At 37.6% G+C, this 24,829-nt stretch overlaps 3 protein-coding genes across 3 annotated transcripts; 2 read left to right on the forward strand and 1 right to left on the reverse strand.

Moving 5' to 3' along the window:
- The first annotated feature begins 1,147 nt into the window (after positions 1-1,147).
- On the forward strand, positions 1,148-6,299 carry LOC307142372 (uncharacterized protein). The gene is made up of 4 exons (XM_079843149.1): positions 1,148-1,542; positions 3,257-3,989; positions 5,280-5,459; positions 5,593-6,299. Exons 2-4 carry the CDS (start codon positions 3,272-3,274, stop codon positions 5,712-5,714), a joined length of 1,020 nt encoding a protein of 339 aa, XP_079699275.1. The 5' UTR covers positions 1,148-1,542; positions 3,257-3,271; the 3' UTR covers positions 5,715-6,299.
- A 1,972-nt stretch (positions 6,300-8,271) lies between these two features.
- Positions 8,272-20,626, forward strand: dis3l (DIS3 like exosome 3'-5' exoribonuclease). Its single transcript, XM_079810933.1, has 17 exons — positions 8,272-8,501; positions 9,017-9,161; positions 9,350-9,478; positions 9,790-9,925; positions 10,348-10,515; positions 10,598-10,676; positions 10,793-10,972; positions 12,146-12,315; positions 13,328-13,489; positions 13,620-13,870; positions 14,589-14,681; positions 14,794-15,318; positions 15,907-16,061; positions 18,080-18,258; positions 18,365-18,510; positions 19,090-19,261; positions 19,366-20,626. The coding sequence occupies exons 1-17, from the start codon at positions 8,357-8,359 to the stop codon at positions 19,708-19,710; spliced, it is 3,180 nt and encodes a 1,059-aa protein (XP_079667059.1). The 5' UTR covers positions 8,272-8,356; the 3' UTR covers positions 19,711-20,626.
- Positions 20,620-24,646, reverse strand: tipin (timeless interacting protein). The gene is made up of 8 exons (XM_079810934.1): positions 24,504-24,646; positions 23,363-23,514; positions 22,915-23,008; positions 22,714-22,789; positions 22,412-22,534; positions 21,758-21,812; positions 21,481-21,666; positions 20,620-21,273 (listed from the first exon to the last, which is right to left on the reverse strand). Exons 2-8 carry the CDS (start codon positions 23,499-23,501, stop codon positions 21,050-21,052), a joined length of 897 nt encoding a protein of 298 aa, XP_079667060.1. The 5' UTR covers positions 23,502-23,514; positions 24,504-24,646; the 3' UTR covers positions 20,620-21,049.
- Between the last annotated feature and the right edge of the window lie 183 nt (positions 24,647-24,829).

Below are 24,829 nucleotides of genomic sequence, written 5' to 3' on the forward strand. Positions count from 1 at the left end.
AAACCCAGTGAAACATACACATAAATGCACCAAATAAGCTCCCCTAAAGTAGACGGGGGGTTTTTTTAATCCAATTTTTTTTTGCATAAATTAAAAGAACAACAAGCCTTGAGGTAAAAGGAATAGGAATTATTTATGTTGTTACAATGTTATCATTTAGCTTAGTGTACAGGATATTTTTAACATTTAATCAACCCAGGGCCAGCAGTTTTGGCTTAAAGTGGCACATTTATGTAACATCATTGGTGTGTTGTCTTTAATAAATAAATAAATAAATGCACAGTTGACATTTTATTTTTTCTTATACATCCATTCATATAAAATATATACTTTATAAAGCTAATTTTGCTATTGGTTCTGAACAAAGCTGCCTTTGGTGTTTCCTCCCACTCTGCACTATTCGCTAGAAATATTTTCAATAACAATTTTATCAATACATTTCCTTTATACTTTTTTTTCTTTTCATTTGAACTAAAAAATATATAAAAAAACGCATACATTAATAAATAATAACATATATTCTGCAAAATATTACTGATTCCATCCTTTCAGTGGGTCAGTATTATTGCGACTGAGTATGTTGCAATAGAATAAAGAAGATTAAAGAATATACAAGATTAAAGAAAGATAATCTGGGGGATGGGGTGGGGGGACTTTTAATATGCTTTATTCAAGTAAAGTTGTCTGCCATTTTGCTGGCCTGATAATTATAGCAGTAACTTACTACAATACGTAGCAAGTGGAATGACCACATTTAAAGTAAGGACAATCGTGTAATCGCTCCCTTCAGGACAGAAATAAGTTATAATACACCCTCTGCTGGGCAAATATGGGAAGTACAAATAATCTGGTCAGGTTGTCCACTTTCATGATATTTCACAGGTTGTTTACAGATACTCTAAATTCAGGCCTATGATTAAGAACTGGAAACATACCTACTATCCATCATAAAGACATGCCTAAAAGTTTCACCATCAGTATGACAACGTAAAAATGCAAATGTTGACCCACTACCACAAAAGACATCCTTATGACGCACAAGGTCATCGGTCATGTAAAAATAGCATGTGTCTTTTGTCGTGGTTAATGTTGTAAAGACATGGGGTGGATGAAAGCAGATCTCAGCAACCTGTGTGTTGCCATGGACACAGGGCATGGGAGGAATGCTCAGAGGCCCAGCCAGCGTGTCAGGTGCTGCTCCCTCCGGGGAATTTGCTCAAAGTCTTCAAAATCCACCCCCAGGATAAACCTGTGTACAGTGATGAGGTGTGTATAACTGACGTATGACTGGCGATTGACGTTCAGCTTAAGTCCTTGTTACAGATGACGCACATAAATGCTATATTTGTTTGCTTACGTCCAGGAAGTTTGATGCAGAGGTGTGGTTTACAGGTGCAAATTCAGGAAAGTCCAGTTTCCTGATAGCCACAAGCGAGACAGATCCCTCCCCTTGCCACTTGTCTCTGGATGCACAGTCTCTGAACTCTCAAACGATTCTATTTCAATCTCGAACACCTCACCTGAGCCCAGCAGACAGCACTGGTAGGTACACCGTTTTCATTTTAAATACAAAGAAGTCTATTGAGGAATGTTGTACTGCTTTTTTGGCCTTGTTTGGTGTAAAATGGAGAATGGGTATTAGATGTCAGTGGTATGAAGGCTATTGAAATTCTGATCCATCAAAGGAAATCACTTAGGATTAAATAACTAATAATAAATTACCAATGGGATGTTTGACTGATGGTGCCACATACCTAGAGGTTTAACACCTGAAAAGTTGTAAAATTAGACATATTAGTATGAGTTTTTCCGAATACGCTCGCTGATGAACTTCTATCTAATAATTATTGAACCAAAAATGTATTCCTTAAACAAACCTTTGGAATATATATTATATTATAGATTAACACATTTGCCTAACACATTTCTTCTCAGTACATTGCGTTATTGACTATTCTTTAGTCCTCTATTGAACTTCAAAACATAAGAGATGCCACATACTCAGCATTGTTAACCGGTTTTGGCACATTCTAAGATTATTAATAAAATATTTTCCTCCAGGGTGTTTTAAGGAGAAAAAGAGAACTGTCCAAAATTGTGTTATTTTACATTTCTAATTTAATGGACATGCACTTTATTTATTTTTTTGGGACAAAATTGACAAATGTTCATATTGACTTCATATTGCCGCCGGAATATTGCAGAGCAAACATAAAATATAATAATAACTATAGAATAATATAGAATACTTCATTCATTGCCCATAAAATGAAGAACAAAGAAATATTATAAATGATTAATAATGTTATAAAATAATTGTTATAGTAAATTTATAATATTTGTAAATAGGAAAACAAATTATGCCACTACCAATCAGCATCTGGATCAGATATGACATGGCAGATGAAATGTTCTACATACTAAATACACACAAAAAGGTCACTAATGTGAACTCCAAATACTCTTTCCATTTCATTTCTGTAAAATTATCGCCGATAGTTGTTCTGTTTTTACATAAATAATAGCAGATAAACTGGCCAAACAGGAATAGCTATGAAGTCATGACGTGATGGAAATAGTTACTCAGTTAGTTATATGTTAATTGTGGGTGTGTCTGTGCAACAACACATAAAAATAAAATATAGATATCACTTACTGACATTAACATTAAATGCCACTTCTATATCTGATCAATATGTAAGTATTTTTGCAAGTATTTGTGTGAGAGTCACAACTGTCTTTTTTGTTTAGCTATAATTTCACTCAAAATGTATATCTAAATATAGTTTGGGTGTGTAATTTCTATACCATACAGAGAATACAGAATATTGTGTGCTCACCTCCTGTTATTACAATGCAGTGACAAGGTTGAATGGTGTGCATTACACTTGCATCAAGAGGGCTTAGATACACTTCATTGAAAAGGACTCTTGGGAGTGGAACAAAGGGCTGCTAAACAGAGGTTTCTGGGAAATAAAGACTGAAGAACACTTTCATTTTGTAGAGGAGAGACATCTTAGGATTTGATTCTTTTGTTGTTGATTTGATTAATATTGTGAGAATTCACCTTTTGATTGATGCCAGCATTTATAGCAATCATGTATATGTCATATAACTTTTGTCACATTTAAAATAGTGGAATAGTTTTGCCCTTTTTTGGCTGTTGGTCTTGAAAGTTTATCCTAAGTGAGACCAAAGTGTGTTCTGTGATATGCACATTCACTCTACACACTAGTAACATGTCTTGTTTTGGCAGGTAGAAGAACCCAACATGAAACTGCCACTGGGCATCACACTTACTCTCCTCTTGATACTTCAGACATTCACCAAGGTGTCCACCCAGATACCTAAGGAGTGGGAAAGAGATAATGAGGCAATGAACAACAATGAAACACAGTCATCTAGTGAGAAACCACCAGTTACAATGGGAGAAAACATAGAAAATACACAAGCCGAACCAGAGAGCAGTGTAGAAGCTGAAGGACTACCATCTGGCTCATTTACTTTTATTGGAGGAGACGAACAGCAGCAGAATTCCACAAAACCTGACAATGACACAGAGGAAGTCAGTTCTGAGTTCTTAGATACTTTAGCAGAATCCAATGAAACACAGATACAGGAGACAGCCACAAATACCTCCACACCAGAGCCGGAGCACACAAATCAAACTGCTCTTAATGACACATATACCAGTCCAAACCCCGAGACTACTACAACAGAGAGCGGCCTTGATGAAACGGGTTCTGGATATTTGCCCTCAGACGATGGATCCACCAACAGCACTACTAAGAGTCCAGCCAACACAACAACAGATGGGAGCGTCCAGTACAAATCTACAGTGAGTCCAACTGAACCACCATTAAACAGAACAACAACACTAGTGATTCCACCTGCCATCCCTGAGGACATCACAACAGCTGTCCCAGACAGTGAGGTCACAGAAGCAAACCTGACCGGACCTTTTGACTCCAATGATAATTCTGAAAGAGGTTAGAAACAAATCATCATTAATCAAGAGTGTTTATACCAAAGAGCAAGCTTCATTTGACGGCCGAAGAGTTTTGTCATGAGATATTCACAATTACACTAGCTACAGTTTAAAAGTTTGGGGTCAGAAATTGATGAAGTATTGATAATTGATAATTGATGAGTTACAATGTTACATTTTTAGAAATGTTATAAAAATGTTCTAATATCACGGTATCCACAAATATATATTAAGCAGCACAACTGTTTTCAACACTGATAATAAGAAATATTTCTTGTGCCAAATCAGCATATTAGAATGATTTCTGAAGGACCATGTGACACTGAAGACTGGAGTTACTAATTACTGCTGAAAATTCAGCTTTGCATCATAAATAGCATTTTTAAATATATTCAAATAGAGAACAAATATTTTAAATTCTAATAATATTTTACAACATTTATGTAGTGTATATGGCAAAATGATAGACAAAAATATTTGAGCTGAACTGGAAATACAAAGCACAGTACAAATCTGGGACACTGATAGTGTTTTGACCTTTTATAAGCATTATTTCTCTCTCCGTTTCTGTAGTTCACAAAGATCACAAATCTTTTTATTTCATCCCCCTCAAGCTAACCTTTATTGTCAACTTCTCAATTCAGTCATAAAAGCCATATTTGCTGCTGTTCCTCTGTGTTGGATTGGGTTTCGGGCTTTGTTTGTCCTCTGCTCTGGGCCAGAGTGTCTAGTTACTGACACCTCACCTTCCCTCACAATAAGAGTGGTGTTCACCCCACAGATATTGGGAGGGGCTCCTTTCGAGGTCAGGTGTGGACCAATGTTACACAGAACTCCTGACATTGCTGGAGAACAAATCCCATTATCTCTTCATGTAACTCTGACCAATTTGTGTCCAAACGGCATCCTAACAGAACAGAGGTTATATTTACATATCCGGAATTATTATAAATATTTAGATTTTGTGGGGGATGTTGAAGTATATTAATAAATAGCAGAAAAAAGGTTTTAAAAAGCAACAATTTTACCAGTTTTATCCCCTCTGATGGTGTTGGTCTGATTCCATGTACATGTTTTAAACAAGGAACTCCATATTATAGGCAACCACAAAATGCCACTCTAAAATTTAATTTTTTTACATTTCTGAACAACATGAGATTATTGGGGAGCAGGATATTCTGCTGTTTTAACCCTGTTCTCTAATTTGGTCAAGAATGTATTTTATTGAGGGAATCTTTGGATAAAGAAGTTAGTGTCTTTGTTACAATAAACATGAAATATGTCTTTACAGGTTTATCCTCAGATGTTACAGATGCTACTGAAAGCAAGAAGGGGCAGGCATGGACTATGGTCCTAGCCGTTGGGATCGTAGTGGGGATCATTGCCTTGGCAGCATTTATCATCCTGAATCGAAGGAACAGAAGAGACTTTTCCCACAGAAAACTGGTGGAAGAGACATCACCTGATCCAGGTAATATAAAACTCTCCTGTCAGTATTTGCATCACTTTGAACCGAGATCCATTTGAATACCTGTGAGGGTATGATACAGAATCGTCTCCAAACATGATCCTTATTTCAATTGTTTTGTGTCATCCCTTCAAAGTTCTCCGACTGGATAACAGTGAGCCACTAGACCTGAAGTTTGATGGATTTGGTTACTATAATCCAGGACTACAAGGAGACAACATCCAGATGACCAACTTTCCACAGGGACGGTCACAATGAGAACAAATCTGTGGTGCCAAATACTTTATTTAATGTTGCAACCATGTGAAGGTAAAAGGATGTTATTAAGAGAAAATGATTGTTATTTGTCAAATCAAACTCAAGGCAATTTTACATTACTGAACAATGTTTTATTTTAAGTATAGTGTCCTTTGTGTGGATGTTTTATACTCTGAAGGTTGAAGGAAGCAAAATCTGACACATATTTCTATACTGGGCAGTTTTGTTGAATTTGTATGTCTGCTTCTTTCTAATTGTTCTTTCTTAAAGTCAACGAGATTGTTTACAAATAATTATTGTATCATGTGAAAACCAAACTTCATTTCTGAATGTTGCGATATGCAAGATGGTGTGAAATGACCAGCATTATGACACAACTTCTCTATGCACACTGTGTTTTGTAAGATTAAGATTATGTGAGTGAACTGGGGGAAGAATTTTCGGACACAGGTCTAAAACCTTTCTTCTGAGCCTATAATATTTGAAGACTTTTTTTAGTTGACAAAAACTGAAATGTTAAAAACTAAATAGAGAATTAACACGACAGTAGGTTCTCAGATCATTGTAAATAATAAAAAATGATTTAAACAAATGTGTCTCCGTCACTGATTATTGTATAGGCCGACGCGCCTTCCAGTCCTCCAGTCCTCCACGCATCTTGGTAAACAGCAAAGAAGAATTGAGGATCGTGTTGGATCTAAAGATTCAAGAGATTATCATGTAGGGGTTGGGCGTACCAGAGTTTGATGTATCCATATGCAAAATAATTAATGATAAATTATTTGTATTTACAGCTGAAGTTGTAGCCCTAATTTTAGGGTTGCAATGGGTAAAAGAATTGAAAGCTCAAAGAATAATGATCTGTTCTGAATCTGTTGCAGCTCTTATAGCTTGAATTCAACTGAAACAATAAGAGATTATTTGTTGAAAGAAATGTGTAATGAGGAGTAAAAATATAATTCAGAAAGTAGTATCTTGCAAGAAAAGATAGCCTATATGATTTGGAACAAGAATGGAATTTGAAGGGGATTTTGGGGACAGATGAGAAAATGTGGCAATGTAGTAAGGCTCTCCTTAATTTTCTTATTTTCTTTTTTCCTTTAAAGTACATGAAGCCCTGAAGTTGCACACCTAAATGTTGTTTTAAAACCAGTCATATGGAAGCGTAGTGTATCAGCTGCAGACACGGCTTAAGTGGAAGTAATAAAAAATCAAGCTCTGAAAATGTGCCGTGGGACTATAAAGTCCTCTCCAGTTTGTGAGATTCAAATGGAGATGGGTAAATTACCTCTGAATTTAAGATATAAGCAGCTGATGATGAATTATTGGGCACATTTAAAGGGACACAATGAAGAAAAACACCCTACTGTAAAAGATTTTCGGAAAGTATGAAAGCAAAGGGAAAATGTTTTGTTTGGTCATCAAATAATATGACAAAAAAAAAGCAAAAAATGGAATTGCAAGAGAAAAGGTATAGGCCTAGTCCAGTTTCTTTTCCAATGGATGTTTCCCCCACTGATTTTTGATTTGCATATACAAGATGAAATAAAGAGACTAAAGGGAAAGAAATTGGGCAGATGAAAGATTGAGAACAATGCATAAGTCTTTTATTGTGATATCTACTGATGGAACAAAGGATGTGGAAATACTGGCTTTGCATTTGTTATTCCAGATTTGAAGATAAATATTAGGGAAAGAACACCTGGCCATTTAACCGTATTTACAGCTGAGCAGTAAGCTATTTTAAAGGCCTTACAATGGCTAGAACACAATAAGCTTAAAATTATGCTCAGATGTTATCAGATTTGGTTTCTTTGCAGTCTTTATCATCTACTAACAGACCTGATATTGTTTATGAAATATATGAAACTCTGTACAGACTAAATCATATAAAACTAGAAGTTAGATTAATGTGGATTCCAGCCCATATGGGGAATTGAGGGGAATAGAGCAAGCTTTAAAACAAGACCTAATGGAGGTATCATAGGCTATAGTAAGGCAGAAATTAAAGCAGTAGTATTAATATAATGAATATATGTCAAAAACAACATGACGGAAAAAGTAAAGGATGCCATTCATACAAGATAAAACAAGTAATAGGAAAAATGTTATCAGTTAATTTTGAGAGCAAACCATAATATCAAGGATGATGTTAGGAGGCTACTGTGTTAAATAAAAACATGTTTTTATGTTTAGAAAGCATCTTTCTGGGGAGCATGTTATTCGTCACTGCATTAAGTATGAGCACAAAGAATATAGGCCTAGTTAAAAGATGAGTTAAAGAAATATGGGGTGAATGTGTTAAACCTTAAGAATGATTAATAAAGCTGTATTTATTCTCCTGAAAGAAACTGGATTACTGGAAAGAAAAATAAATAAATTAATTAATTTTATTTATTTATTTATTAAGAAAATACAAATCTCTGGCCCACACTCCAGTACAGCAGGTGGCGGATATGCGCCTTAATTGTTAGTTGCCTCCCGCCAATTAAAAAAATAGAAGAAGAAGAAGTTGCTGCACACCCCGGTACAGAGAGGTGGCGGTATGCTCATGAACAAGTTAGTTGTGACCCGTCATGAAAACCAGAGAGTGAGAGAATCTTGTCTGATGTTTTGAATGCTACCTCAAACTGTAGTTTATTATGAATGATCCGGTCATGATTAAAACCGAAAAGGTTTTACATTTGAACAGCTCAAAGGGTAGAAAGGTCCGTGTGGTTCGGGAGCATTATGTGAGGGAGCAGGTGCCGTGTGGGAGCTCCTTCTGTCAAGCAAACTGTCACAACGGTAAGAAGAGGAGCATGAGACAGCCAAACATCAAAACGACATGAAATGTGTAGTTTATTATTTTTTTAATAGTGAGCGCATCATTATACCAACAGAGCTAGCTAACAAGAGGCAATCTTAAAATACGTGGTAATTTACCTTCTACACAGAGCTAGCTTTATGAAATGTTATCCATAACATTTTACTTATTACAGTAATTCCCATTATTGGTGACTAAATGTGTTACTTCACTCCCCCCGGAATGATTTTGCCATTTCATACTAGTTTAGGACGAACTTAATGTACATTTTTTTGTAATTTAGCAAACGTAAATTTTCAAGTTGCAGCCTTTCTACTACACTTCACCCTACCACACTAATAATGATCAGTGATTTACTATCTGATGTTTTGGTGAGAAATATTTTTGTTCTGTAGTTCATTTCTTCCATGTGTGATGAATTTTCATATTGTGTTTACAATTTAGATGAGATAATAATGGTTTACAATATAATGTCGACCATTTGTGCTCCCAACAGTTGGGAAGGTGCTGTCTGAAGATGTGACCCATTATGTGGTTCCGGATGTGGGAGTTGTTCGGGATTTTCTGGAGATACTGGAGTTAAGGGAGCTGCAGGGGATTGTTTTGACCCAGACAGCCTACCAGCACACTCGTGGACGCAGGTCAACCTCTCGAATATTATTTTGGACATTAGTTATACTTTATTTTACTGTCACACATTTTCCATTATTAAGCACTCACTCTTAGTGTTGTGTGTGAATAAAAATGAAAAGTCCTTCAGGAAAAAAACGAGAAGGGGATAGTTTTAAAGTTTGCTTTTATAGATGCATTTTTGTTTTATCTTGTACAGGCACTATAACAGACTGCGTGCTTTACTGAAGGACCCTCGCCGTGATTGCGTGCTGTTTGCCAATGAGTTTCAGCAATATTCATATTGCCCCAGAGACAAGGGTGAGTCTCAGGACAAATGGAATACGAGGTGAGTCCTGACTATCCAGTATTACGCTTTCTTTTATGCATTGTGTACTTTGAGAAAGTAATATTAATAGAGTATGGAGAAATAGAGTATTAAGTTGTGTCAACCTCTAAAGTGTTATCTACTTTTATTTTCAATAAACAATAGAAGCATTGCAGTGCTATTTTTATAAGAAACCTTATTGAGAAGTGAAGCTACTTCCATGAGACACCTCATAGGATTTGAGGAAAGACCAGAACTGCATATTTCCTTAAAAATATTTGATCACTCATGGGAAAGTCATTTTTATCTGAAAATGATGTTGATTCTTCCAGAAAAGTGTACAATGCAGCAGTTTGGTACTATAATCATCTGGCTGGACTTTGGCCAGTGGTCATGATTACAGAAGATAGTGACGTTATTTCAGAGTATAGTGCCTTAAACAGCGGAGTGTATGTCATCTCAACTCAGGTATGTTCATTCTTTTATTTCCTGTCAAATCTGTAGTTGGATTGTCAGTATATTTCTGGAGTACGATATGTGTAATGACCACTAAATTGTATAACTTTTGTTCCAGCCAGGAAACCAATTTCCTAAATAGTTGTGCTAGTTTTTCATTTATCATATGACTCTGAAGACTCTTTTTTTCACATTAAAAATTTTTTTTGTCCATTTATTTATTTAGGATATATGATCAAACTGGCAGGGTTTATTTTGTGATAATGACTGGCTTATCATACATATCCCATAACTTATGTTTAATTTGTCAAAAATGAAAAAGAGCTGGGTTTAGGCGGTTCTGCATTTCACAAAGTAATCCAAAAGGTTTTTTAAGAACAATAAATGAGACCAACACACTTGTCCATTACTAACACCAGTGAACTCTACTGTAGGAGTACCTGTTAAGTTTCTGGCCGGACGTGCAGGCTGCCCACGATCTGTACAACTCCATTGCTCAGACTCTTCAAGAGCGAGAGAGTGAAGGAGCAGAGAAGGTGTACGCTGAACACCTGCCTGTGGAGGTGCTGGAGGCTGGTATAAAATCTGGAAGGTACATTCAGGTAAGTGCCTCTCAGAGATACTCCTGTTTTTCAGATCTCTTTTTTTGGTGGCTACATTCCAACCCACGCTCTCTCCTTTAAGGGCATGCTCAGTGTGAACAAACATCGAGCACAGCATGAAGCCTTTGTCCGTTATGAAGGTTCAGCCAGCAAAAATACAGGTATATAACAACGTACTTTAATCAGTCGTTCAATTTTTTTTCTGATTACTGACACTTATTGATATTGATGGTTTTATTTTACCATTGACCCTGCCTGTGTGATCTTGTGTTTTTAGAGCTAAACAGTGATGTGCTGATCAGTGGAGCGAAGCATCGTAACCGGGCGGTGCATGGAGATGTGGTTGTCATAGAGCTGTTGCCCCGTAATGAGTGGAAGGGCAGGACTATAGCGCTAACAGAAGGTCAGGGGGAGGAGCGGGCACAGGAGGACACACAGAGTCAGCCCTTGCCCACAGGTAACAATAATTATGACGATTACAACTGGTCTAGAACATTCTGAGCAGAACGTGATGATTGACTGACAGGCAGACAGATAAATGGACATGCATTTGAAATTGGATTCAAAATTCTGAAACTACTATTGAAAATGCTTTTATTTAGCATTTTTCTAATTTAATATTTTTAATCACAAATTCTGGTATGTGTTTGAGTGACAATTTTATTGAAGAAAATGTCTTGTTCAAATGAGAAGGTTTCAGGAGGTTTTTGGAGACTGTAGCTTGATAGCTGTATAAGTTGTGTCTGTTTTTAAAGAGATATAATTTACTCACCCTCAAGCCATCCTAGGTGTATATGACTTTCTTCTTTCAGACGAGTTATATTAAAAAATGTCTCTTCCAAGCTTTATAATGGTAGTGAATGGTAAAGGAGATTTTGAAGGTCTAAAAAGCTCCTTCATCCATTCTTAAAGTACACCACACGGTTATTAAAGGCCTTCTGAAGCGAAGCAATGCTTTTTTGGAAGAAAAATATCCATATTTAAATCCCTATAGCATAAGTCGACTTGCGCCAAAAGAGTAACCTCTGACACGATGTATGATGTAGGAGTAGTGTAAGCTTTGATGCCTCAGCTATCGCGTTTCAAACAAAAGGGTTGGGCAACAAACTCAAGCTCCTCTTCTTTTATATCGAAATCCTACGACATTTCTCTTTAAAAATTCTCGTGTTAGATTTTTATTTCATGACTGGTGATTTGTCTTGCTCTATCCGCTCTGTGCTTCCGCGTTCGTCAATGCATCGGGTCACAGGTTACTCTTTTTATTGCAAGTCGACTTGCTGATGGTCATCTGCCGGAAGCTAGTTATTTTAGGCTATAAAGATTTAAATATGGATATTTTTCTTACAAAAACACATCGCTTTGCTTCAGAAGGCCTTTATTAACCCCCCCAGAACCGTGTGGAGTATGTTTTTGATGGCTGGATCCACTTTTTTTGAGCTTCAAACTCGTGGGCCCCATACACTCCCATTATAAAGCTTGGAAGCATCAGGATATTTATTAATATAACTCTGATTGTGTTTGTCTGAAAGAAGAAAGTCAGATACACCTAGAATGGCTTGAGGGTGAGTAAATCATGGGATAAATTTCATTTTTGGGTGAACTATCCCTGTAACTTTCTCGTTTTCTGTAGGCAGGGTGGTGGGTATTCTGCAGAGGAACTGGAGAGACTACGTTGTGACATTTCCTCCTCCCGAGGAAGTGCAGTCCCAGAGCCGAAATTCACAGAAGATTCTGGTCATTCCATGGGACTACCGCATACCTAAAATCCGTATCAGCACACAGCAGGCTGAGGCACTGCAGGTGGAGATATAATTCTGTATTTTAAGAGCATTATGGTATGCAGTAAAGGCTAGATTAGTCTAGACTTGTTGCAACAAGTGTAATGTAATGTTTATATCATTGTTGACACACCCTTTGTTAACACTCAAACCTTTAGTAGACTTAGTACACTACTGCAATTAGAAATGAATGACTGAAGAACTAGAAATAATACTTTTATTTAGCAAGGATTAAATTGATAAAAAGTGAAAAAAATGTTTCGAAATAAATGCTGTTCTGAATTTTTTTTTTTCATCAAAGAATCTTGAACAAATATATCACGGTTTCCACAAAAATATTAAGCAGCACAACTGTTTTCAACATTTATAATAATACATGTATCTTGAGCAGCAAATAATGTATCTTGGGCAGTCGTGGCCTAATGGTTAGAGAGTCAGACTTGTAACCTGAAGGTTGCGGGTTCTCAGTTCCGGCAGGAATTGTCGGTGGGGGGAGTGAATAACCAGCGCTCTCCTCCACCCTCAATACCACGACTGAGGTGAGACCCTTGAGCAAGGCACTGAACCCCCAACTGCTCCCCGAAGCAATATGGCTGCCCACTGCTCCGGCAGTGTGTTCACGGTGTGTGTGTGTTCACTACTGTGTGTGTGCGCACTTGGATGGGTTAAATGCAGAGCACAAATTCCAAGTATGGGTTACCATACTTGGCCACACGTCATTTCACTTTCACTTTCAAATCAGCATATCAGAATGATTTCTGAAGGATTATGCGAATCTGAAGACTGTAATGATGCTGAAAATTCAGCTTTGCCATTGCAGGAATTATGTTTTAAAATGTACTCAAATAAAAAAACGTTATTTTAAATTTTAATAGTATTTCACAATATTACTGTTTTAGTGTATTTTTGATCATTTAAATGCAGCCTTGGTGAGCATTAGAGACATGTTTTTAAAAACATTTAAAAATCTTACCGACCCCAAACTTTTGAATGGTAATATAAGTCTTGTTCATCTGGCATTCTTCTCTGTGTAGGACCAAAGAGTAATTGTGCGCCTGGATTTGTGGGAGAGTACTTCTGTCTACCCAAATGGTCATTGTGTGAGGGTTCTGGGGAAAGCAGGTGAGCTGGAGACTGAGATTCAGACCATCCTGGTGGAGAACTGCATCCATGTGCCACCATTCTCAGAGGCACAGGTGAGGTCATAATGTTAGCATCTGAGTTGAGACATTTGATCTATTAAAAGAGTAAATCCCCATTAGTAGACCTTACAGAAAAGGACACGGTATATTCCCATAAAATCTTTGTTTTTGAATGTCTCTTCAGTTGCGAGAGATGCCAGTTAACACAGAGGAGAACCCGTGGGAGATGGACAGCAGTGAGGTGTCCTCTCGTCGGGACCTGAGGGAGACACATCTAGTGTTCAGTATCGATCCTAAGGGCTGTGAGGACGTGGATGACACCTTGTCTGTGCGGACTTTGCCTGGGGGGAAACGGTTAGAGCTGGGTGTCCACATTGCCGATGTCACTCACTTTGTCAGGGAGGGCTCTCTTACAGACCTAGAGGCACGGTCCAGGTATGGAGATTTTCCAGTTATTTAATATTTAGTGGTGAATTAATAGAGTATATTATTGATTATTAGTATTAATAATTATTATTAATATTACACATTGATATAAATGTTTAATGTCATGTTTTTGTCACACTTACTAATGAAGAATAATGGTGATTCATACGTTTATCAAATGTCCCTGGTGAATGTTTATAAATATTTAAATAGCATATGATAACTAATCAAAACCGTTAAATAAGTTGTATACACTACCATAAGTTTGTGGTCAGTATGATTTTTTTTTAAATAAATAAAAAAAATTATTCAGCAGGAATGCATTAACTGACAGGGACGTAAAAGTGACTGTAAAGACATTAATAATCAGCACCAAATCAGCATATTAGAATGGTTTCTGAAGAATCATGTGACTCGAAGTAATGATGCTAAAAAATCAGCTTTGCCATCACAGGATTAAATTACATTTTAAAATACCCTGAAAACAGCTATTTTAAATTGTAATAATACGTCTCAAAATTACTGTTTTTATTGTATTTTTGATCAAATAAATGCAGCATTGATAAGCACAATGAGACTTCAAAAACATTTTTTAAAAATCTACCCTATCAAAAACATTGGGGGAAAAAAAACTTACTTTTGAACAGTAGTGCAAGTTGATTTTTGGTTTAGGTCCCGAGATTTAAAATCCCACCAGATTTGAAGCAGCTCTCTTTTCTAAACACAGGGCAACCACTTACTACCTTGCTGACCGGAGGTATGACATGCTGCCAGCAGTGTTGAGTGCTGACCTGTGCTCCCTCCTTGGAGGAGTGGACCGGTGAGTAACACAAACCTTTCCCTGCTATTTGAAACTTTGAAAGTGACCCTAATATGCCACTGGAGTCTGTGTGGATTTTCATATCAAGGAATCGCTCTGTAATTTGTTCCAGATATGCCATGAGTGTGCTGTGGGAGCTGGATGCTGAGACTCTGGATATGTGTACAGTTTGGTACGGTCGCACTCTTATCCGCTCCTCCTATCAGCTTCACTATGAGCTGGCCCAGAGCCTGCTGAATGGCGAGGAGGTCGAGGTGGCTGAGCTCGGTCAGCTCAAGGGTTCACAGAGGGACCAGAAACTGACTGAACTCTTGCTGGCCCTGGAGACTCTGACGAGGGTAGCTCGGCACCTCCGGGCACAGAGAGATAAGGGGGGTGCTCTGGAGTTAGAGGGGGTGGAGGTTAGGGCTCAGCTGGATGAGGAAAAGAACATTACGGCCCTAGTGCCCAAACAGCCTCTGGAGGTTCATGAGACTGTGGCAGAGTGCATGATCTATGCCAACCACTGGGTGGCACGCAAGATACAGGAGAGCTTTCCACATCAATCTCTTCTGCGTCATCACCCACCACCCAAACAGGAGTTCTTCAATCAGCTAATCGACAGTGCCAAGGCCCGTGGCTTCTGTATTGATACAAGGTATACAATGTTTTTGAAAAAAGTTTCTTATGCTCACAAAGGCTACATTAATTTGATGGGGAAAAAAATACAGTAAAACAGTATTATTGTGAAATATTATTACCATTTAAGATGCATGTTTCCTAGTATATTTTAAAATGTAATTTATTCCTCTGATGCAAAGCTGAATTTTCAGCAGTTGGAGTTATTACTCCAGTCTTCAGTGTCACATGATCCTTTAGAAATTATTCTAATATGCTGATTTGGTGCTCAGTGAACATTTCTTATTATTTGAAAACAGTAAAAATGTTTGTGGAAAGTGTAATCGTTTTTTTCAGGATTCTTTAATGAATAGCAATTTCAAAAGAACAGCAAACGTTTGTAACATTACTGATGTCTATACTGTCACTTTTTTTAAACAATTGAATGCATCCTTGCTGAATAAAAGGGTTAATTTCTTTCAATTTTACTGACCCCAAACTTTTGAATAGTAGTGTGTATATATAAATAAAAAATAGAAATAAGTCTATTTAAATCAATACAGTCACAAATAGATTGTTTACATGCGTGTAAATATTCATTTGTCTGTCTGCACTTTTTTAAAACTAGGTCAAACAGGGCTCTGGCTGATTCTCTGGAGCGAGCTGCAGATCCTCAGGACCCTCTGGTAAACAGGTTATTGAGAATGATGGCCACACAGGCGATGTCTAATGCCCTTTACTTCTCTACTGGAGCCTGTCCAGAGGAACAGTACTATCACTATGGTAAATGCTTTTCATTTTCCCATTATTACAGACCATTTGAAGTCTCATTATTACAAATGAACTTTTAACAGTTGCTTTTATTTTTATAGTATGAATAAAATGTGTACCTTGATTTTAAAACCTCAACAGACTTGCTAGAACTAAAAGTTTGTAGGTATAAATTAGGGGTGTCGCAATATACCGGTATTGACAATAACCGTGATATTCAAAGCACAAAATATCGACACCGTGTTAATTTTGGGTGTGGCAATATACCGGTATCGGCGATAACCACAATATTTAAAATGAACAGGACTGGTATGATAACATGATGCGTAAATACTCCGGTGTCCCGAGTCTGACTGTAGCCGTGTTTTTCCCTCCCTCTCTATTACACACTGTTGCAGCCATAAACATAGTTCAGCTTTGTTTATAATTTACAAATGTGTTATATTTCGTTTCGTTTCTTTATTAAGTTAATTTAGAAAAAATGTTTGGGGCAATTTTCGTTAGTTAGTTTTAGTTTTTTTCCTAATGACCAAGCGGCCAGCGGCCGACAGTGAGTTAACCGCATGTTTGATCAATTTATCCTCTCAAATCAACACTTGACTTGTCTTGCCTATAATAAAATCCACATATATAAAACACTTCAAACATATCAAAATATAAGTTTATATGTTTACTATCACCACCACAGTAAAAACGCATTTTTGACAAGCTGAGGCAGGCTCGCACGCAACGGCGAAACGGAACGGGCTACACAATCTAAACTATAAAAATAAAAACATGCATTGTCTTACCTTATATCTCTCCGCAAAATGAATATAAATCCAATCTTCAATTTCCACTCTATTGGCTATGCAAATTCAGTTCACGACAACGAAAGCAACAGATATGAGTTGTAGGCTATTTTATGTATCGGCTCATTTCAAGCTCCAAGGCCGTAATAGGAGAACGAGCGACCTAAGCACTGGTAAGAGCATTTAGTCTCATTCGTTTTAATGGAGATTATTGTGTTTTTGAGCATCTGATTCTGAGCCTTGGGCAACTTTCAGTTTCACTGGCGGCCGTTTGCGTCTTTTCTTGCATCTTCTTGTAGTCCCCTCAGCACTCGGTGCTCTGCGCGCAGCGCGTGGTGGGAGCGGTGGATCTGCGTGATCGGATTTAAATCCTCCTCGAAAGAATTTCGGGAGACATTTACTCCTGATCTCTTCACAATATGATAGATATATGATCAGAGAAAACGAATGAAGTGAGCAGGTGTAAAAAGGCCATAACTCTTGCAGCTGCGCTGAAGGAACGCGACGGTCAGAGTCACCAGTCAGAGCCATTCGACGGTCGCGGTCTCAGTTTCTTTTATGAATGAATAACGTCTATTCTTGTATTTGTATTTGCAATCTAGTCATGGCCAATACCATTTATGTTAATATTTATTCATCATCATACTGTTGAACTTGACAGTATTTTCTCTCTTATTTCATAGGGAGCTTCAAAGACAATTTATCAGTAACAGAGTATTACCCTGTGTTTATCATTATCCAATTATGTTTGTTGGGTAAAAAATAAAACTAAATAAACAAAGTAAAAAATTAATTGGTAACACTTTACAATAAGGTTCCTTAATTAACATTAGTTACATTAGTTAACATGAACTAATAATGAACTGCACTTATTAATCTTTGTTAGGCCTACTGTTAATTTCAACCTTTACTAATGCATTATTAAAATCTTGCTAAAATGCACTGTGAACTAACATGAACAAACCATGAACAGCTCTATATTAACTAACATTAACAAAGAAGATTAACTAATGCTGAACAGCTGTTGTTCATGGTTAGTTCATTAACTAATGTCAACTAATACAACCTTATTGTAAAGTGTTACCAATTCATTTAACTTTCTCCCCCAAGGGTCTATAGATATCGCGATATATCGATATCGTGATTTTTTTTTTTTGGCCACAATAACCGTGGTGTGAAAAATCTGATATCGTGACAGCCCTAGTATAAATCATGTCTTGCTGTTCATGTTGTTTTCAGGTCTTGCACTGGATCGATACACTCATTTTACCTCTCCAATCAGACGCTATGCTGATGTATTAGTTCACCGGCTGCTCATGGCTGCCGTTCAGCTGGAGAAGGAAGGATCACTAAGCAAAACTTTGGCCAATAACAAAGAACTCGAGGAGCTGGCTCAACAAATCAACAATAAAAACAGAGTAAGTGGGGCCATTAGCTTTTTTTGTCAATATTTTAACAGTGAAATGGTAATGCTTTTCTGGGAAATTACCCCAACACTTCTCAAACTCTCTGTTTGTGTGACAGGCAGCGCAGCACGCACAGAAGCAGTCCACGGAGCTCTTCCAGTGCCTCTACTTCAGAGATAAAGACTCCAACACAGATGAGCGCTGTGTGGCTGATGCTGTGATCTATGCTGTCCGAGCTAATGGTTTTCTTGCCTTCGTACCACAGTAATGACCCACTTATGGAATATTTAGTTAAACAAAAAACAAAAAAATTATACATTAACATTCAAAGTTTGGAATGGGTAGATTATTTTATTTTATTTTTTTAAATAAGTCTCTTATGCTTACCAAGGTTGCATTAATTTGATCAGAAATAGCTCAGTGATATTGTTACAATTCAGGTAAATGTAATTTATTCCTGTGATGCAAAGCTGAACAGCATCATTACGCCAGTCTTCGGTGTCACATGATCCTTCAGAAATCTTTCTAATACGCTGATTTATAATTATTATCAATGTTAAAAACAGTTTTGGCGCTTAATGTTTTTGTGGAAACTGATGCATTTTTTTTTTCAGGATTCTTTGATGAATGGAAATTTTAACAGCGTTTATTTGATATAGAAATCTTTTGTGACAATGTAAAAGTGTTCTGTCACTTTTGATCAATTGAATGTGTCCTGAATAAATGTATTCAAAAATCTTACTGACAGCAAACTTTTGAATGGTAGTGTACACCAAAAATAGCTCTTAAAAGTATGTTGGACATGTCAAGCTGCTGTAACACTTATGTAACCTGTTTACACAGGTATGGTTTGAAGGGAGCTGTGTACCTTAAGGATCGAGAGGGTCAGGTGGTCAGTGTCGATGGAGATGGAAGATGTGAATGGAAGGCTGGGATATTGCAGAGATATCCTGACAGGATCAGCACCTGCACCAGCACTGGAACCAATACCTTTTACCTCTTCGACCATGTTACAGTAAGTCAATTCCCAGCAACCAAAAAAATCACATTGTTTATGGTTCCTTTATCTGGACTGTCATAGATATGTGCTTGTTCCACTGTATCTGTCTCCCTCCACAGGTTCGTATCTCCGTAGAACCGTCTCGTTGCCATGCCGACAGCTTGTGTCTGCAGCTTATCAGGAACAAGCCCCATTGCGCTGTGCAACCCGAGTCCCAGCCAGCTGGCCGTGGTCGGTCTGAGCTGGTTCAAGAAGTGGTGCGCTGGGCAGAAGAGGCCTCACTCCAGGCAGAGGAAGAGAAGGGGAGGAAGCCCAAAATGAGCAGGGAGGAGAGGAAGTTCAGGCAGAGCAAAACACCAAATCTCTATGTCCTGTTACAGGAGATCAGTGAACTTGCCTTGCTGGATCTGTCTTTATGCCAAATCAGAAATACAGAGGAACAGACGTGTACCGCATCTTCTTAGCTTTATACTGCTGTTACTACAATAGACACCATACTCTACACAGATGGTTTTGTAATATTTGCGAGATTTATGCCTGTCAAGAAGTTCTGTTGAAGTGTCCACTCCAGATGTGAACTAACAAACAAGAGCTATGCTAATGAACCCTGGCTCCTTAGCATTGTCCAATACTTGATTTCATAATGGAAACATTATGTCTTCCTGAAGCAATTTGATGGGAGATTATTTCTCTAAATGATTAATAAATAATCTAGGATAATAAGATCACAAATTGCATGCGATTTACATGGGCTTTTTGTGCCTTAAATCCTTTAGGCACATCTGTAAACTTGAGGCAAATGAAAACAACCTTCAATATTTTTGAGGTAGGCTTATAGACTTCCAAGATGTTTGCATTAGTGCTTTCTATTTTGATTATGTAAAAATATTTGATATATTTTTGTAAATAAAATGTATTTTTGGATATCAGTAATGTTTAACGGTCTGTATTCATTTTCTCCTTTGATTCTACAGAATAAAAATGCTAGACACTTATCTCCAGTATCGGCTTGAATACACTGCATGACTTTGCCCAGATTTTGAGTAGAAACGTTATCGAAAATTTGGAGCCCGTCTGCAGATTTTGGGCAGTCGACAGACCTCACAGAAAATCATGCAGTGTATGATGTGCGCAGACTTTTTAAACTCATTGTTTTCATTTGTAATGCCTCTCCTGACAAGATGCACATTTCTGAATGAGTTTGCAGTGTTCTTAACTTGAAAGTCTGGTAGTGTGTGACTCAATTGTTTAATCCATGATGCATGTTTTCTCTAACAATTTATATAGTGATGTGTTTTAAAACCTGTTTAGATTTTAAACATTGTGTAGTGTTTTCCTGCCTTTAATCTCACTACAAAATATAGAACTGCATTAGATCATAAAGGGTGTGCTACATATTTATTCAGAAAACCAAAGCAAAAATTGACACGAACACTGAAAAAGTCCTGCGTTATTACATGAAATGGTGATAATTAAGATCATCTGCAAAAAAGGAATCTATGAACCAGAGAATAATATTATGGAAATTTCTTTGAATCAGAACAAAATATTTCAAAATCCTCACAGAGGATAAAATACAACAAAATACAAGCTGAACTAAATGAATGTCTGAAAAACCATTAGAGGTGATCAATCCCTGGGTTGGCATTACAAAACATGCCAATGAGCTGCAGTAAATATTTGGCAAATGAGTGGAAAGATTTTACAAGGTTAAAATATAAAAAAGTTCGACTGATTCAGTTGCTACTCCCCAAAACACCCTCAATTTATTTGTATTTCTATTTGTACAAATGGAGGATTGGTTCAATTGCTATCATCATCGTCATCAACTACGCCATTTGGAACAGGACTGGCACACTCATTATCATTTGAAGGGGAATTCGGAAGTACAGCTGGCTTTTCTTTGAGTGGAGTTTGGTTTGAGATGCTCTGATTGAAAATGTCCTGATTCTCTTGACTGAGGTACTGTCCTGAAGAACTGGAGGACGGTTCATCTGCATCTCCCTGGATGAAATTCTGGGAGGATTCTGGGGAAGTAATAATAAAATAATTTAAAAAAAAAGAAATCAGCTGAATCTTAAAAGTTAATATAAATTTAATAACAGTAGACCCAGGTTTTTCCTAGGACTAGAGGCAAATGAGAGAACTTTCATTCTGATCATAACACAAACACCCTTATATTATATGATGATGATGACGACGACGTCGTCATGATATAAAATGACTCCACACACCTAACTGTTTCTGCTTCGCAAGTCTCCTCTCCAGAGCGAGCTGTTTATTGAGCTCTATGCGCTGCTGCTGTTCCTCAGTGAGAGAGGCAGGAGCAGGAGCAGGAGTAGAATGGATGAACGGATCTTCAGGGAATCCTTCGTCTCCAGCTGGATCGGACTCTTCTGGTACTTGAACCTCTGCATCCTCTGGATAGGTGTAGAAAGTAAGTGAAACTTCAGTTTTACATAATTCTTTCAATAGTAGCTTAAAGAGCCGATATTTGAAAAGTATCATTACCGACGAAGTCCTCGTGCGTTATTGGCATATCCAATCGAATTCGTTTTAGACATGTCTAATGTAGAAACAAAGTACAGCATTAACAAAGGATGCAGAAAACTTCTATTTCTGATGTAAAATATCATATATTAAATGGTTTTTAAATGAGGTCAACTCTTCCTGGATTAATTATTGTCTGAGGAGGTGTTCACTACAGGATGTTCTTGCGCTAACTGAACAGAAATTGCTTGTAACTCCCATAAACCATTGCTAAATCACACATTCAATATGAAAAATGTGGCAGGTGTAACAGAGAAAAACAAAATACAACAGACGTATCTCAACAGCCTAACAACACTTGTTTAGTGCATATGTGCATTGAGAAAATTGCATAGATTGGTCAGATAGCATAGATTTGCACAACAGTGCTTCGGGCATTCGAGTTTGAGTCCCGGCTCATGGTCTTTTCTTAATTCCACTCCCCTCTCTCCAATCCTATCACTTCCTGTTACTGCTTCTACTGTCCTGTCATAAAGGCATAATGCCAACAATGTAACTTTTAAAAGGGAAAAAAAACACAGATAATAAAAATTAAATCCCATTTAAATGAGCTTGATTTAGCCTCCAGATAAAATTATTTTCTTTTCATTTGCATAGTAAAGCCAGAAGTCCTACCTGAACTTCTTTTTTGCCTCCCAGGCTCTCTACTTTATCAATAAACTCTTCAAACTGCATTTTAGGATATAGACGATGTGCCCAGTTCTCCATTTTCTGCATGAGGTGTTTCAGATTCTCTGCCTGAATCAGAAATTAATGAAGAAGGTGAGCATTGATAACTGTATTCACACATCACTCTGATTCATTTATAAACAAAAACATTCCTAGAACAACAGCATCTGTAGTCATATAGCAAATAATTCAGGAGTATTTCAATATTCCACAAACAATTGAAGTTGAAGTGAAAGATTAGCCATTACCTCGTGTCCTTTGCCTTTGAACTTTACACCGTCAAATAAAGTACGCAGAGCTGGAAGACCCTTTTCAGAAATCAACCTAAAAGTAAGAAGAGAGGGAAAGAGGAGAACTGTAAACACTGGAGAAATTCAGTCATACTCTGTCCTCTAAAATAAACAAATTATTATTATTAATAACCAATTAACTGCCATCTGGTGCATTACCTGTTAGCATCCAGTTTCGGCCGTGGCCTTTTCACTGTTCGTCTTTTTGCCACTGGCACTTCTGCTAGTTTTGACACTTCTCCTTCCTCCTCACCTGAACGCACAACAAAATGGGTTAAACCTTTTTAATTCGTAGAATATGAATATCGAGTGGGGGTTCAAGCTTCAGCTGGCCTGCAGGAGCCACCACTGACAGGTCAGCTGACCTGCCACCCCAGTTTATCCCAATTAATGCAAACAAATGACCGGGATATATTAATAATAATAAAACAATGTTTTTCCTCGCAGCAAGTGTTAAACTATAATGCGTTAAACTTGTATAGCTCAGCAGCTAGTGTAAGCGTCAATAACCAACCAGTCGGGCCAGCTCACATCACCAAAGCAGCAAGTGGAAAAAAATCCCACTGAAATGTTCATTTTTTAAAAGGTTAAAGAATGAGAAACAGACCCTCTCCATTGCCAAAAGCATCCTCCTCAAGGTTCCCCCGGCCAGGCGATGACGGGGGAGGAAAAGGAGGGAAAGTCTCGTCTTCTATGTGCTCATAATCTGGCATATCGAACAGGCCATTTTCTAACGGATCAATCATGGTGCATAGGATCCTGTTGAGATAGGAGCATATGATCAATTCTAGAACATAATTGCAATTTTATTCTACTTTCAGTAGTGTTCACACAAGTTAAGTTCAGATACATCAGCTGCTTTTTCTCTTTTGTGTTTCTGAACAGAGGACATTTTAAAGAACGTACAGCACAACAATAGATCTACATTACTGAAGTGACCGAATAAACAAACAGCGAGTATCATTGGGTTTTCTGCAGGTGATATGGTCAGAAACTCATTTTATATTACATTCCAATCAAAATGCAATTAATTTATGAGTTAAACAGTGTAAATGTATGTCTAAAAGGGCAAACCAATTCTAAATGTGGTCAGTCTATTATTTAGCTTTATTAATATTTATGAATCATCTATTGTTGTTAGAAACAACCTCTCACTTCACCACAATATTGTATCAGTAAGCCTTGCTAGAATGGTGCAGCGAGTTGTTTACAAACAGAAAGCCAATCATAAACCGCTTCAGTAGTTCTCATTAAATATTCATGTAGTCGTACTGTCGCAGAAACGTGCACTATTTAGTCTAATGTTGAATTAAAAAAAATTAAACAATGATTGGAGAGATGAAAATACACTTATTTTTGCAGTATGATTCAGAAGACTTAACAGTCGGAGCAGATCGATAGTGTCAGTGGCTCATAAATTATGAAATTAAGAAACATCCTGGGTTTAAAAGTATGAAAAGTGCATACACAGTCCAAAACAAAGTCACACGATTCAGTTATTGGAAGTCATTCTTATGCCATCGACGCATCGATACTTCACTAAAAGCACAGCACACACAGCGATAGTTTAGCTGTAGAATTGAGCAGACAAATGTTAGAAGACGGTTGTTTGGTTACTGTCACAGGATTTGGCGCCAGACAGATTCACGACGCGCTTGGTTTCGCCCATGACCGGATATTAAGCCCAACCGATGTCACTGTAATTTCGGTGAAAAGCTGAATATATCAGTGCGGTTCGTCGAACTTACTGAATGTGTGCTGTCAAAGGACGAAATGTCAACGCCGACCACGGCACTGCACGAGGACATTCAATACAATGCAGAAGGTGCAGAATCAAAGTTTCTAGCGGCGGCTGTCGCCTCAGCCAATCAAATGTCTGATACGGCGAACGTCAAGCGTTTTGCTACGTAATTTTTCGTGTAACGGATGAGATTGAGAACTGCGACGTCTACCGGCTCGGAGGGAGCGCCTGCAACTGTGGCAAGTCTGACCACGACCAGAATGATCTTTACTCGATTAGCTAAATCCATCTAGAATTCGCTTAGTGGTTGTTTATGCGGGAGGTTACCGATGT

Source organism: Gobio gobio, assembly GCF_949357685.1.
Source record: "Gobio gobio genome assembly, chromosome: 2".
In the NCBI taxonomy this organism is placed as follows: Eukaryota; Metazoa; Chordata; class Actinopteri; order Cypriniformes; family Gobionidae; genus Gobio; species Gobio gobio.